Source organism: Coloeus monedula (assembly GCF_965178545.1).
Source record: "Coloeus monedula genome assembly, chromosome: 10".
Taxonomy (NCBI): domain Eukaryota; kingdom Metazoa; phylum Chordata; class Aves; order Passeriformes; family Corvidae; genus Coloeus; species Coloeus monedula.
This window is the reverse complement of record NC_138790.1, coordinates 13778203-13794479: the sequence shown is the minus strand read 5'-3', so window position 1 is coordinate 13794479 and position 16277 is coordinate 13778203. Positions and strand designations below refer to the sequence as shown.

Below are 16277 nucleotides of genomic sequence, written 5' to 3'. Positions count from 1 at the left end.
AGTTGAACCAGTACATTAGACACTCTTTACAAAAGTTTACTTTTGCTCTTCATATGCAACAGCAGCTGCCACACAAGCTCCAAGTGTTGCACATGGATTTGGCACAGTCCAAATCCCATGGCTGTAGGGCTGTGCAGCACATACACCTCTTGTACAAAACACACAGCAGAGAAACACAGAAACCTGTACAATTTATTGAATCCAAGATGTAATAGGAACTAAGAGTTCTACTGAAATGCTAGAATCTCAGCATTCAAATAAATTCTACTGTTCTATTTATGTTTCAGTAAAATCTAAGCATAATATTTTGTTCAGTAATACAAAATTAATATCTGCAATCCAACTCAACACCTAATGACGTGTCAGTCTGTCTCCCTGCACTAAAAATACCATCCCTTGTAGTTCTGATGCAGAGATGCTGGGCAGAGATGCTACAGATAAAAAAATGTGTGTGCAGCCTGCCTTTCACATTCTGTCAAGTACCTTTTGTTGAATAGTGGAGTGCTTTAGCTCCATATCTCTCTTCTCCTTCGCAGCATCTACAGCCAACTGATCCAGCTGTAAAGAGAAAGAGAAAATTGGATCTTTAGATTATCATGAGAAATTTGGCTCAGTAGATTTCATAATGCTGACAAAAAAAAAAAAAAGGAACACATTATGTCTAGACATTGCAAGACTTTTATTTTATTTGCATAGTGTAATTACTTCTTTGTCACAAATTGTTTACCTTGAATAACCACTGAAGCCTCGTTTAACGAACTGCTCTGCCACCCTGAATTAACCTCTACAAAGGTGTACATTTCTTGTAAGCATTAGAAGAACTGTTTCAAAGAACAGCATGGTGCCAAGCATATGCGACTCTGTACCGCATTGGTGCTCAGTCTCCCAAGAGGATGACTCATGCTTTAGCTGCTCTTGCTGGCCTATGCAGCAGCACTGGCAGAAGCAGCAAAAACTAGAAGGAGCAAATGCTACAGATTGTTCCCCCCATAAAGTGGGAGAACTGTCTCAACCAGGATTTTGTGTTAATAGCTTTGATCAGCTGACCAGCAGTACTTGAGCAAAATTACTTGAAATCTTAGGGAGAGACATTCAAACCAATTTTGGAAATAAAAACATGGTTCTGAAAATAACAGAGGTTGTCACAGAGAATATTTAAGTTAACTTACTTACAGAGTCTGTGATAATAAAAAAGACACTACCCAAAAACTTGCTATAAACATGTCTCTAGCACTACCACATAAACTTCTTGTTCTTACAATCACAAAAAAAAAAGAAGAAAAAAAAAGGAGTAGGAAATTTCTGTGGTTGGTTGGTTGCTTTGGGGTTTTGTTGTTGTTTTTGTTTTATAGTTTTGGTTCTTTAGGTTTTGTTGTTTGTTTGTTTTATACAGGCCTTCATGTTTAAATAAGAAACGCAGAAGGGAAGCAGATGTTGCCTGAAATACCAGTTGGTTTGGTACTTATGTGCCAGGCCATGGAACCCGATGAGCCCCTCCATTCTGCAGCCTGTAACACCAGCCTGCCATTAACCCAGCCCCAGCATCTCAGTGAGCAGCGATGCAGACGCAGCACCGAGCACAGGGCTCAGCCTGCAGCTCTCAGTCTGTGGGACAGAGCTGTCTCTGCTCCAGGCCCACAACAAGAACACCACGAGCAGTGTGCAGCAGCACCAGCTCCCAGCTGGGTCACTCACTTGGCAGACAGCAGAGATGACTAACAGATCCTCTGATCCTCACACAAATAGGATCCCCTCCACCCCCTCTCAGAACCACAAGTGACAGGCCCTGCCAACTCTGGCCATTTCCCCAGTCTTTTACTTCCCCTGCTTGACATGATATAAATGAGAAAAAAAGGGACAATAACAGGCTCTTACACCCTTGTGCTAGACAGTCTCCAACAATTATGGAGCCATCAGAAAGCTGAAACATCTGGATTCAATTCCATACTCTGTTACTTTTTTAAACTCTTCTCTTCCTGTCTTCCCCTCTGGCTCAAAAAACCATATCAGCACTTTCATACCTTTACAGGTATTTGTGAACATGAACATACTGAAGTGACCAGATGCCACATTTATGTAGCCATAGGACTTAAAAATGACGCAAGAGCCTCTAAATGGGCTCAAAGGCTTTTTTGCACCAAGAATCCTTGGGAAACCCTTTCTTTTGTGATAAAGACGAGAACTGGGTCAAGCGCTGTTCAAAGCTTTATAGGAATCAAGTTCCTTGCTAAAATTTCAGATTCAGGAAACTGCGCATGGCCCCCAAGAAATTCTTCCTTCTACCCCATTAGATGAAACAGAAGGCAGTCACTCAGGGTAGGGCAATTACTTCTAATTTATCTTGAATACAAGTGTTTGAGGATACATTTACCACAGCCAAAACAAAGTTCTTAACAGCAGCTCATTCCATCAGTTACTTTTTTTACTATGAAGACAGCATTGCACCGTTCCTGTCTGCAAGCTCAAACCAGTTTCTTCCTTTCCACTCAGGTGAGCAGCACGTCAATTTCTTAAAAGAGACCAGCAGCATACAACTATCAACACATGTAGCAAATCACAACTAAACTATCAAAATCCCAGTCATTATAGCATTACTGGAAAATTTTCAGAACATTAGGTTTTTCATACTATTGCATTCACTGGTAAATGTATTTTTATAAACATAATGCTCTAACTGAGGAGGATTCTATTCTGAGGAGAATTAAGTCAGACTAAAATATTTAGCTTTTTGAATAGTCGTCTCAATGAAAATGTAAATGTTTTCTTTTTAAGCTAATAACATACTTCATATGAAAAGTACCAAATACCATAGTTTCCACGCAAAAGCTCGTATCATGTTTGCACACTAAAGATTCCCCTTCAGTGATCTGATTACCAAGGGATCCTACCCTGACCTGAAGTATACAGAAAGCAAAATTGCTTAATCCTATTCCATCACAGTAAAACAGTTCTTTTGAAAATACAAATAAAAATAATTCAAAATTATAGCTATATTATTTAAGATCAATTTTTTTACTTCAGATGCTGTTAACCCTTGTAATTAAGATCATACATAAAATTTACCTAGGAATGAAAACTCACCAACAGAAGGAATCTAACAGCATTTTCACAAAAATCCAGCAAATCCTTGTTATGTCACAACATACTTTGCTAAAGGCAGAAGCTTCAACCAGTACAAGCTGCAAAGCCATCAACTGTTAAAACTTTCAACAATTATTTACAAATCTTCTTCGGTCATGAAAAATATCCATTACTTAAATGCCAAGGTCAGCTACAAAAGAACAATTCCGCAAGTTGTACAACTTTAGGGTCTTCATTCTATCCTTGCTCCATCTGCGATATATTTAAAACATTCTTAGCTATGGATTTTCTAAATTTAACTCCTTCAGTTGCTATGATACCAGCACCAAAATGAATGCTACACAGTGCTCCTCACCAGATCAAGCAAAAGCATGACCAGACATTCAAAAATAACCTTGTGTTTTCTTGCTCGACTCATGTCAATGAAATGGAAACATTGAAGCCTGGCTGACAGCATAACTATCAACTCCACTATCAACTCCATAGTTTTTGTCTCCTTTCCCTGTCCCCTCTTCCACAGAAGTACAGGACACACACATTATACTACCAGACACTACAGTTCAACAGTTACAACCCAGACCGGAAGGGTGTGAAAGAATAAAGGGCACTACTATGGAAAAGCAACATCCACCTGAACTGTTCAAGTGTCCCTATTACACCAAGACCTGACATGTTTCTACACGTAATTAAGACCCACAGTAACCCAACTGGGGCCTAGTCTAGCAGAAAAATAACTATTCAGCCATTGGATGTTGGAGTTATTTTCTACAGTTCCCAATCTGCTTCACTGCACAGATGCAGAAGGAGGTTGAGGGGCACAGATGACAACAGCGTGGTGGCAGGAATAACCAGCTCAGAACAATTTCATCTCTTAGACATTCAATGACATCTACTCAAGATGAATGTAGAAGTTTGCTGTCATTTATTTGCTTTTTTTACCTGGACAGACACTTAAAAATTTGGTTGGCTGCTTTGTGGATTTGTTTGGGAAGTGGCAATAGAGGGGTCTGTATCAGAGCACTTGTTGCAAGTCCTCAGATAGAGGCAAGTAAGATGTGCTCATATAACTTGCACTGAAGAACAAGTCAAGACATTGCTGAGTCTTCTTCCTGCACCACAGACAGATCTTCATTTGAATACTGTATGTTCTATTCTATTTCCATAACCATTTTCAGTGTCTCCTGTGTGCAGCTGGCAGTAGTCCATCTAAGTTTTTCATGAGTCCCTCACTGAAAACCCAAAAACGACAATTGTGTGTTCTTAAACAACAAAACTGGGCAAGAAGGAGTCCATGTAGGAACTCAGTTTTGCACTACTTATTAAAATCATACTTCTGTTTTATGGTCTAACTTGCTAACATCAAAGTTATATTTGCAAACACCAAAGTTTAATTATGCAGACTGCATAATTTATACAGTAAATAAAGCGTATGAGTAGATGGAAAACCAGCCTAATTTATTTTTTATTATTAGATATACTTATAAACTTGGGTCATATATAAAAATTTTGAAATCCACATAATCCTGTGTCCTGAATATCACAATGTACCTCACAGAGCAGTACATGGCTATGCTAAAGTATGTAAATCCTAAAGGTAGTATTAACTTTAGTAAACAGACAACTTTCAGTTTGCAACTATTTTCATCCCTCTCATTACAGTATATTCTTTATGCTTTGCCTTTATCATACTACAATTCCCTTTTTGTTGAATAAATCTATGAAGTACCTGATATGTAGGCATATATCAAGATTTCCTCCATTTCAGTGTATAGTTATGAATTTAAAAAAAAAAATTCTTACCTGTGCACCAAGATCTTTCATGTAGGGCTCAAGTTCACTAAACAGATCATAGCCTTGATGGAAAAAAGCCAGATGTGCATACATAAACGATAACATCTAGAAGGAACAAAGTAAATATTTATTCTCCTGAAAGTTATATCACATATCACCTAAATATGTCACTTAATTCACATAAATCACCTACAATTTCAGGTTTAATTTCTCCTCTCGTGTCCTGACAGTTTTACATCAATACCTCATAGAGCTTCCAATGTTGTAAAATAAACATGCAAGGTAAAGGAAGCAAAGAACCAAGCCAAAAACCTCAGAAATCAGTTGATAGGATTAACCCCATGAGGAAAACAAAAGAAATCTACTTAATGGGCAGAAAACTACCTCTAATTAATGTCACCTGAAATTTTTGTTATCTCCTGTTTAACTGGGACATGTAAGCTAGAGAAAGCTACAGAATATTTTACTGATGATCCAAACCCATAACCTTTATAAACATAGCTGAGAAGACTGTCTAGCCTTAAAATAGAAAACAACTTCGGTGCAGAGCAGAATAGCAAGCAGTTATAAGTCAGCCCAACTGAAGTTTCTACTTTTTAAAGAATTAAGAAAATTATGGGAGAGCAACTTCAGACATTTGAAAGCACTATTTAATTTGTCACTCTCTACCTCGATAAACTTTTAACAGAGATAATGTAAAGTAAAAAAGGGAATACAATGTGAAGAAAATTGGCACGCAAATATAGCTTTATATTAATTTAGCAGATATACTATTCATATTAAAATTTGCCCTCTTCTTAGAAATAGCAGAAGTCATCTTAGAAGTAAGTAGCACTTACTGTTTACAAAGTAATAAACCAGACCTAAACAGCAGAATACTTGGCAGAGTTTGATTTTAACCATGAAACATATACCAAGGGATCAACAGTAGTGAAAACATGTAAGTGTTCAAATCTGAACCAAAAGGATAGTCAAAAACAGTTAAATATGTATGTCCAGTTACAGTAAAGGCCAAACCGACAGTCACCAAATTGCCAAATGTACTGATAACATTTTGATTAATAAAAGAACTACATTTTTAACATACTGCTTTGTGGCCATATTTTTAATTTCAGATGGCTTAAAATACTTGATATATAGAGGATAAAGTATATCTTACCGATTTTAAGATTTCTGCTCTCCTTTTAGATTGAAGAACATTGATCTAAGAAAAAAGAACAAACAAGCAATTCCTTTTATTCTAAACTTCCTATTTTATTTGCAATTTTTCCCCCAGTAATCCCCAAATATCCAAGCTAAAAACATTGGAAGAAGATAGCTCAATATCAGACTTCCCAAAGTACTTTTAAAAGAAGATGCATTCTAGTTCTGTCATGATATCACAGTGATGTAATCGGACAACACTTGCAAAGCTTCAGCTTCATGGTGATAGTCACAATTATCTCACACCAGAAAGGAAAATACAAGACACCTCATGCTAGCTAGAATGAATATAATACACCTTGCAAGCAAGGAAAATTGGTACCCGTTTTCAAGAGACTGAATTCAAGATGTTTCAAACCATGTGAGCTAAGCCAGCCCACCAACTCCTTACAGAAGCTGCTCTCAGCAGCGCTGCTCTCTGCTGCCAGGGCAGAGGGAAGGATGGGGGCAGGGTTACTTTTCCCCTCAGACTCACACTATTTAAGTGTCCCAAAAGTAGTTCCAGGCAAGCAAGAACACAATTAATTTCAGTAAGTAACTTTCCATGCACACACGTGAAGTCACTGACTAATGGTGTTGCCCTAGAACTTGAGGAATTTCACATTATATAGAAAAAACCCCTGATTTTTCACAGTCACCTGGTTCCCCTATCTTTTTTGTTCCCTAATCTTTAAAGGTTGCCATTCAGAACTACAGATTTTACTTTAAAAGACCCACTTAGCAGAAACAGGCATGATTTTGTAATTTAACACCTCTATGTCAGTTCAGAATTTCAGCAAAAGAAATAAACTTGCTGAAGCTATAATCAAAACCAGATTGTACTTCTATACTTAAGTGGTCATTATTTTGGAAAACCTTCTGCAGCAAAAATAATTAAGATTTGTTTTTATAGAATAAACCCTCAGCCTGTGAGGCAAAGAAAAATAAAAATAAAAGGAAAGCAAAGGTTTTGAGTTACAGTTTAAAGCCAATCTATCTACAAGGAGACCATAGTTGTGAAGCCATTTTCCCAAAAGAATCATGCAAGTAGAAAGAATTCCTAAAGCTGAATTCATTTTTGTCCATGTTAAGAGATGCTGAAACTCTTCCCTGAATGCATCTTTATCCCAGGAACTGCTCATACTTTGAGCATACAAATTCTAGGAGGCAAACAACCTGCAGTTCAGTGTGCACGCAAGGAACTGACCTACTACAGTGGTGACTGCCAGCTTCCCCCACACCATTCAGTGTTACTACAAATAGTCCTGTGGGGCATAATTCACATGACTTTTTAAATGCAAAAATGACCTCAGTGTTCAAAAAGCAGGAGCTCAGAGTTGACCACTGACCACCACGCCTGTGAACATGCCCTGGCTGATAGGCTCCACTTCATTTTACAGCTCATAGTGCAATTTACAGAAAAGTCAGTTAAGATTTAAATAACTGACCAAACTGTCACAAATCAAGATGATAATGTCTAATATAAAACCAGCTTAACTGTAAAGAACTGCTCTGTGTTTGATCACAGGAGAAGCTCAGACCCATTTGGGAGCCTCCAACCTCTCATACCATCTGAGGTGCAATAATGCTGTTTTGCTGTAGTTGAGGGCAAGTATGAAGCAGATGAATTTTAACTATCAAGAGAACATTTATTACTGTATTACAGGATTCAAAGTAGTATGACAAAGAACACCTCTCAACACCCTGTGGGAGATCTTCACAAAAAAGGTAAAGGACAGTTAAGTTCTTGACTCCCCTTACAGCACAATGCCAAACTCCGAGGCATCTAGATAAGCGGGATACAACCCAAACCATGCAGCTGAAACTGCAGTAGCACCCAACACCCTAGATCAGAATTATTCAGGTAATTTGTATTTCCTAGGCTAGGTTACAGTTTTTACTTTAAATATATAAGAAATTGCAGCATATCCAACTCAAGAAACATTTAGGTAAGTATCAGGCAAATACTGGTTTTTCTTCAAAATTAATGTTCAACTTGAAAATTAAACTGTGTCATTGCAGCAAGGGCACTAAATACCAGAGCATTAAAGCAATAAGAACGCATCAACTAATTTTACTCAGTTTTTATTAAAGAAGAAATTACTTGCAGATAAAGGTCTTGATTTTTCCATGAATCTTCACAGCTTCCAATAAGCTTACAAAAAGAACTCCTACAGTTGTAAAGCACGTGTCTCTGACTACATGTAACAAAAGGTTTTGAAAAGTAACTTTTATTGCTGCCCTTACCTGAAGAACATAATCCAGAGCTATGTGTCGAAAACACTTCCGTGTTGCAGTCAAAATATTGGTTGCTTCCTCTACCTCGTGTTGCTTATTTCTTTGAACTTGGGCATTTTTCACCAGAGCATTTTCTTTCTCTTCACTCACTTTTTCAAACTGTTTCTTTGCATCTTTAAATTTCCTAATATCTCTATGGAAAAAGGAAATATGGATAACAAATGAATTCAGAGCATGAAAAAGCATTTAAAGCTACACCAGTCAGACCAAGCTCATGACTGCTATAGCTGGTTTCTTTTTCATATTTTATGTTCTCCAATACATACTTGGGTCAAATGGAAATCCACAAATTATCACAGAAGCTTCTTGTCCTTCTTTTCCAACGAAAGGGCAAAATTGAAATGTAACTGAACACATGCTTACTGGGGAAAAGCTTTTGTCCCTCAAGCTTAAACAACTACAACATGTAATTGGATCAGTAACTTATCCTATTGCAACATTTCTGTAGCTGGATCTAAAACCTCCGTGATTTGGGGTGATTTTTGACAAAACCTTCCAAATTTTGACAAACACACTTCTCAATTTATGAGTGGCTATTTACAGGAAGGATGTTTCACCAACCCATTCAAATCAGATGTTTTAAATTCCATTTTATGCATAATTTTCCCATTACAACTGCAAATTAACTTACTCTTTAACGAAAGTCTGAAGCTGTGTTTTAATTGATCTTTGGATTTGGTCAAACAGAATCTGAAAGAAAAGCATTATTATGTAGGTCAGTAACTTAGAGGTACTCACACCTTCTGATTTCAGAAATACAAATGGCAATTACACAGAATTAAATAAGAATTATTATTAAACCACTGTGTCTCTAATATCAAAATATAAAACCCTTCACAGTAGTTCTGAAATAAATAAAAGATAAGGAAGAAAATAAGGAAAATAACACAAACCAAACATCTTTTGCTGTTCTTTTCCTAAAGACTGTGGTTCTAAAGAGAGATAAGAGCTCCTGGCATCTTATTCTCTCATCCTGATGATATGAGACACGCCTAGTTTCATAGAAGAAATTTATTTATGTTAATTGTACAGTAATATTCCCAAAGAAACAACTTTGAATGTTAAGGAACATTTTTTTTTAGTTCTTAGACTTTCACAATTTATCAACAAGTAAAGACAAATGAAACCATAGAAAGAACACGCTCTTAACTTCTGGCAAAAACCCCAAACCCATGGATTGAAATTATTGCTGAAAATGTAACATACATGAGTATCTAGTACCAGCTCCTTTACATATTATGTTTGTAAAAAACCACCCACTGTTGGACTACTAAAAGGAATGGTTGATTCTTCTTTTTAAGAATAAGTAATCTAAGCAATGCTTCCAAAATTTCTTATGATTTGGGGAGGCTGGGGGCTGGTGGGCACATAATCAACTCATTCAAATTCTAAAGTTTAAGATATCTGTTAATTCTTTAAGGCCAAATCACACCTGGATGTGAGACAATTTGTATTTTCCCCTATGACCCAAAAAATTCTACCTGGAAAATGAAAACACACATTCCTTCAGCTTCACATCTGCCCTCTGAGCTTTAGGATGGAATGGAACAGGTCAATGGCTACTGGACAAATCCTTTTGTCACTTCTCATTGTGCAGACAACAAATGTTGCCCCAATTCCCAACCCTTCTACACCTCCCATTCTGTATAACAAAAATACACAAGGCACCATCACAAAAATGAAGATGTGAAAGAACAAAAGAAAGTTGTAGCTGGCCCAGTTGAACAGAATCTCTCACAAAAAGTAAAGATCTTGAAGTATTAAATAATTTTATTGAAAAAGCAAGTCAAAAACTCAAAGTTTAAGGCCTAAAGTGTTTTCTTTAAATGTTCTCAGTCTTAGATTCTTTATTAAGATTTGGAAATGAGAAGCTATGTAATGCCATGTACCGACAGCTAAACCTTTACCAGTTCATCTCTCTTTTCTAGAGACACTGAAGGAAATCATGACTGAGTTTAAGTCACTCATTAACAGTGGTACTGCACCTTGCATCCAGTCTCCATGCTTGGAGGTCTTCAAGACCAAATAAGATAAACCCTAAGGAACCTGCTCCAACCTCAGATCTGACCCTGATTTAGGCAGGCAGTCAAACCACTCACAACTCCTGAGGCCCCTACCAACCAGAATTGTCCTGTATCTACCAGTAACACATGGAAGATCCTGTTTGAATTCCCACTTTGGGAAACCAGAAAAGCAGACAACTAGAATAAAGAACTTCTTGACAAACTGGAAGTCATGCTGGGACTACTCCCACTGCTGACATTTAAGCTTGCCAGCGCCTGGGGAATGCACCAGTCAAGATCAATACCAAAAGATAAAACCAGATGGGAACTCAAATGATTAGAGGACTCCCAGAAATATGAGCCTTGCATTCTGCTTACAGTAACGAAGAGAAAAAAATGTGCTGGGCAGAAAAATACATACACATAATTTCCCCATAAAGAACAGAAAGAAGTGTCCAGACCACGATCTGATCACATTTACAGCCTTGTCAACACATTACCTTTCATACACTCAAAGTCTAAGAAAGCTGCTCTTTGCCATAAGCTGTCACAGCTACTCCCCCACTGCTGAATCAGTGAAGATGCTGCATTAGTCTGGTCCCTGGCCTTATTTGTAGCAAAGCCTCACATGAAAAAACTGACAGTCATCCAGAACTCAATGGGAGCATCTCCTACCCCTGCCATCCTTTCTTTCCTCTTTCTTCCTCTAGCTTCTTCTCCCTCCTGATGGCTCTGTCAACTTGGTCAGCAACAGACCTGTCACTCTGAGCCAGGAAGCCCTGTTGAACTAAGTAGATTCACAAAAAGCAATGCAGGACCACAACAAGTCTGGCAAAGCAATTGTGCCTCACTACTGATGTTTGTGCCTCTGGTAAAAGCCACTTTGTTCTCACTCTGCCTGAGCACAGCAAGAGCATGGATGGGGAAAAAAAAAGCAGGACAGAACTCAGATCCTATTTAGATCTCAAAAGAAATCTTTTTTAATATGGTTTGTTCTTTACTTTCTGCCTTCAAAATGCCCAAACGGGAGAGCTGTGCTGTGCCAAATTTTACCAAAGCTGTGCAAGCCATGAGCACATAAAGTAACAGCACCAACAATATAGGACCTATGTCAGAGGTGTCCAAAAGAGCAAACCATAGACAAAAGACATGATTAAGAGGGTAACCAGCAGCAAGTTGTGTGATGAAGAGTGTCAAACAGGGACAGCCTGGGTTCATCTGCCCCATCTAATCTGCAGAAATTGCTGACATGAAAGTAATACTTGGTCCCACTCCTGCTGCTTTGAACCTTTCCACTCCCTTCTCTCTAAAATGCAATAGCCACAGTTCACTTACTCCCTTCTTTACAGCTTTCATTAGATCAGGTGCAGATATGTACACTTTGTATAATGGAAAGAAAATCAAACACAATGCTGTCAACCTGCTTTGCTTCCTTTTTAAAAGCATGCATTTAAAAAAACCCAGCCTAATCAGACACTTCTGGAAAGCTAAGTTAATGCTAACAAACTTGTGTTGCATTCTCTGTACCTTGTCAAATTTAAAGCTCCTAGTGGATGAAAAACCCACATTTTAAGTGTCCTGCATATTTTCAGCACTTTGGAGACACTTCAACCGGTTTCCAGAAATTTACTGGGAAATTAACGAAGAGCAGTTGGGCCAATGGAAGAGGAAGAAAACAGAAGAACAAACACATCCTTTTGGCTTTCAGAATACAAGACTAAACTCTTTAGAGGAAAAAAACCAATTTGTTTTCAACACAGGGAAAACTGAAGTTTCTGACTAACTCTGACATGCTAAAAATGACTATTAGTCTTAAATCCTAGCATTTTCTCCTTTCTCCACACTTGTCTAAATCTGCTATACTTCTAAAAAGAAAACTATATGCAAATCAGAGGTATTTCACTTTGTGTATTATAAAGGATAGGGGAAAAAAGTAGCAATTATGGAAAAGGCAATCATTATTTCAGACCAGCAAAGGTATAAGCTCATAGTCTGTAACTGTTACCATCAGTTTGATTCAAAAAGATGGAACTATTCAGTATTTACTGTCTTACAGCACCAAAGCTTACAAATTCCAAATGAAAAATAAACCAAGATAGAAATCTATAGAAAAGGGGATATTCATAAATACTTTGTAAACAAAACAGCCATAAAGTATTTATAAGTATAAAACCAGAGTTATTGAACACCATTTAAACCACTACTTTGCAAACACTATCAACAAGAAAAGCTTTACCATTAATCTACTATGAAATGTAACTGGAGGTGAGCTATCTATTTCAGCTAGAAATACTCACATTATGATAATTGATCATTTCCTGTAAGGTGTCAGAGAACTTCGTCAAACTGGTCTGTAAAGAGAAAATAAAAGTGGTTTAAGTTAAGCCCAACTAAACACACAGCACAAAAGCAACATTTCAGAGGTTTACACCTTTTCAGTAAAGAACTCAGAAATTCATTTTCTTTATAGCATGATTATGAGACTAAAACCATAATGCTAGAAGGATAACATGGCTGTAATATCAAATAAATCTATTAAAGATACAAGCAACAAAAATGTTTTTACCTACTTGTATAAAAAGTACCAAACTGAGGGAAAGCAGGAAAAACTAAAAATTAACTAAAGATCTGGAAAGCTCACATAATCTAAAACATTAACTTACAATATTTAATATGACACTTCTTAATATTTTTCATGTTTAATACTCGTACCCAAAAAACCTGGTTAACATTGTAATCATCAGCACACACACTAATCTAATACATATTTTCTGAAATTTGGGAGACCCCTGTCACTGCTGAAACTAAACAGCACAGACACCTGCAGTGAACCACAGCCGAAAAAACCTCACACTTAAAGAGATACCACAGAAGAAGGAGCTAAAAGGCAAATAATACTATAAACTTCAACTAATTCTCTTGCCAACTGTTACATTTTACCCTTTTTATGCTGTGTTTCTCTCCCTCCACTTTCACCTCAAAGAACTTACCTCAACCAATGTATCTTTACAGGAATATTGTGCAAGGTCTCGAATTCCATTCATGAACTGCTTGTTGGCTGTACAAAATGCTTTTCCAGTATCAATCATTGCAATACAAAGCTTCACCAGCTAAAATGAGTATGAAAAAAGAGAAAGTGGAAGGCTTATTTTTGTTTGGTTTTTACACCATCATATAAACATGAATACACGGAGCTTAGTTAAGGCTATGAAATAAAGATTTCAAAAGTTAAATTCTCAGCCTCAGATTCTATGAAAAGCTTTCTACTGTAGAGTTACAGCTATAAAAATACTAATCTAGGTCAACTGATATGCCATTGGGAAAGTTACCACTCTATAAATTTTTTAATTATTTTTTACTTGATTCATTGTTAACTGAGATTTTGCACATACTTCAAGAGAGAGTTTTACAGGGGCAAAAAGTACAGCAACTAAAACATAACTGGTTAGAACCCAAGCAAATGATGAGGGTATTGTGGTTTCTGAGGAAAATCACCACAGAACAAACAAAAAAGAAACCCACACCATTTGTTTCATTCTAAGACACTCAGAATATAGGCACAGGAAAGCAAAAGGCTCTGTGCACAAAGCACGGCTGAAGAGCATGGTTACACCTCAGAAGGTGAAATCAATCATGTTTTCACTCACAGACTAATCTCTGATGGCTTTCCATCCCTACCACTCACTGCTTCAGTCAGCACTTTAGCTCTCATGGTACTGCAGAGTCTGATAGGAAGGTCCTCAGTATCTTCTGATTGATGTTTTCCCACTTCTTGAACCTTTTATGCACTGGGCCATTAATGAAAGAAAGAGTGATTACTGCAATGGTCAAGATGCTCTCTTGAGAAGGGCCGTATTATGATTGAGTTCTCTCACCCTAAGCCAAGCTAAGAATAAAATCAGAGATTGAACCTTCATCTCTGAAAGATTTTTCAAGGATGGTAAACAAATTTTTCATGAAAAGCAACGTAGAAGTACTTGATCCTATGTTGGGGCAAAGAAACCACTCAAGCATCCTTCCTGCCTTAGTTACCCAGTAATTTTTATGCTGACTCAGATCCTTAGGAAAAATGGAAAGCTGAGCATGATGTCCCAGATTCTGATGAATGTCCAAGTTGCTTGAACAATGGACAGAAAAACAAAAGTCACTATCAACATTAACCTTTTTCCTTCACCTTTGATTATAGTTCACAAGCCTGAACCCAGCTTGCTTTCTTCCAGAGAGGAAAAAACTGCAGACAACATAGCCCAAAGTCAAAACTGTGGGACAATAAAACCAAGTTTACTGTGAACAACTGAGCAGAAAAAGTTACCAACCAAGCCTAGACAAATTATCACCCTCAGGCGTTGCTTCAGCTCACCCAAAAAGCTTGGCTTTCAACTGTAGTGTTGTACTACAAGGCCCTGAATAATGCCATTTAAGGAATTTGAAAATTCTTTTTCCCAAAAACAATCCTTTCAGACTGGTGGAAAAGCCAAACTTACAAGATACATTTTTCAGATCCTTTAAATACTTACTCTGTTTGATCTACCAAAACAGATTCAACACCCCTACAGTAAAAATGTGTGTTATACCCATCAGTTTCACCAAGATGCACATCAAATCAAAATTAAGGATCTTGAATTTATTTTGCAAGAGCAAATTGTTAGATTATTAACTACAAAAACCTAGAAATATTATTACAAGTAGTAAACAATAAGTCTTCAGGTTGGACACCATCTTTATTTGTTTCTAGCTCTCTGCAGCCAGCTCACAGCTGCAGGAAAAAAAGGTTGCATTCAAAAAGCAGTTAAGGAGGTAAACAAATGACATCTGCCTGCCATGTAAAAACATAGATAAAAATAATTTAAAACATTTAGTATAAATGCAAAGGAAAGAAGACTTTATAGAGATGAAAACCAAAAATAAGCCACTCTCAAAATACTAACAAAGAAATAACAAAAGCTTCCAAAAGTGAGGAAACCAATAAACAGATAGTAAGGAGTTGAAAAGATGTTACATAGAATATTTTACATACATGCACAAAGTATGACAAAAAGCAGGATGAATTTTACAGTAGTCAGGTCCTCCACACAACAGTGAAGGATATATATACCTGGCTGCTGTGCCTCAGATTACCAAAGACAGAAAGATTGGATTTTAAACCTCTAAAACAAAGAGTATCCAGGCGTCCCCACAGCATGCCGCTGCGGTAAAACAGGCTCTCGGTGCAGCGATGACCAAGGCCCGGCTTTTGCGTCCCGTGAAAGCTGAAGGAGTTTGCTCGCAGCTCCCCCGGGGCTGTCACAGGGGTGCAGTGAGGGGCCGGGTCAGGAGGGAATTGCACAAGCCGAAGCCTCAGCCGGGGGAAGCAGCGAGCTCACGCCGCGATTTCAGCTGCCCGGTGCTGCTTTGCTCCAGCTTGGCTTCCAAGCCCCAGCTGGGAGCTCGACCTGGATCCCTTTCCTCTGCACGAGCAGAGTGTTTGGTCGGCCACTGACACTTCCCAGCTGTGAATTTTAAAACAAAACCGAAACGTATCTTCTGATGTTTTTAAGAACAAACCTTGTTGAATTAAAAGCTTACCTTGTCAAGTTTCAGTTCCAGCTCTGTCACATCTCCTTCTACCTCTTCTAAAGCTGCCCTGCAAGCATAAAAGAGGTTTTCCTTTAAAATTTAACACAGAAATACTGTGAATCTGGGGAGAAGGGGCAGACACTCATTCATTTAACTCATTTATTGCCGTGACAGTTTTTCTTAAATTTCAGCTATAAAACAGCATAGATTTTAAAGAACCACAAGAATTGCAGGAAATTCGATGGTAAAAAGAAAAACTACATCACTGACAAAAAATTGTTTATTGATAAAGATTTGAGATCAAATTTTATCAATCCTAATATTTGTCACACCAAAATAGGTTTCTTCTATTCTCCTATAGACAAT

At 37.5% G+C, this 16277-nt stretch overlaps 1 protein-coding gene across 2 annotated transcripts in view; it reads right to left on the bottom strand.

Annotated features, from left to right (window-relative positions):
* The window catches only part of ACAP2 (ArfGAP with coiled-coil, ankyrin repeat and PH domains 2), a 63946-nt gene that overhangs the window by 30859 nt on the left and 16810 nt on the right, over positions 1–16277 (bottom strand). For both annotated transcript variants that reach the window (XM_082287680.1, XM_082287681.1), the window contains exons 2-9: positions 15921–15978; positions 13346–13465; positions 12653–12706; positions 8984–9042; positions 8302–8485; positions 6032–6076; positions 4882–4977; positions 484–558 (exon numbers count right to left, since the gene is read on the bottom strand). In XM_082287680.1, coding sequence (XP_082143806.1) covers positions 484–558; positions 4882–4977; positions 6032–6076; positions 8302–8485; positions 8984–9042; positions 12653–12706; positions 13346–13465; positions 15921–15978 — 691 coding nt within the window. The remainder of the gene's footprint in view (positions 1–483; positions 559–4881; positions 4978–6031; positions 6077–8301; positions 8486–8983; positions 9043–12652; positions 12707–13345; positions 13466–15920; positions 15979–16277) is intronic.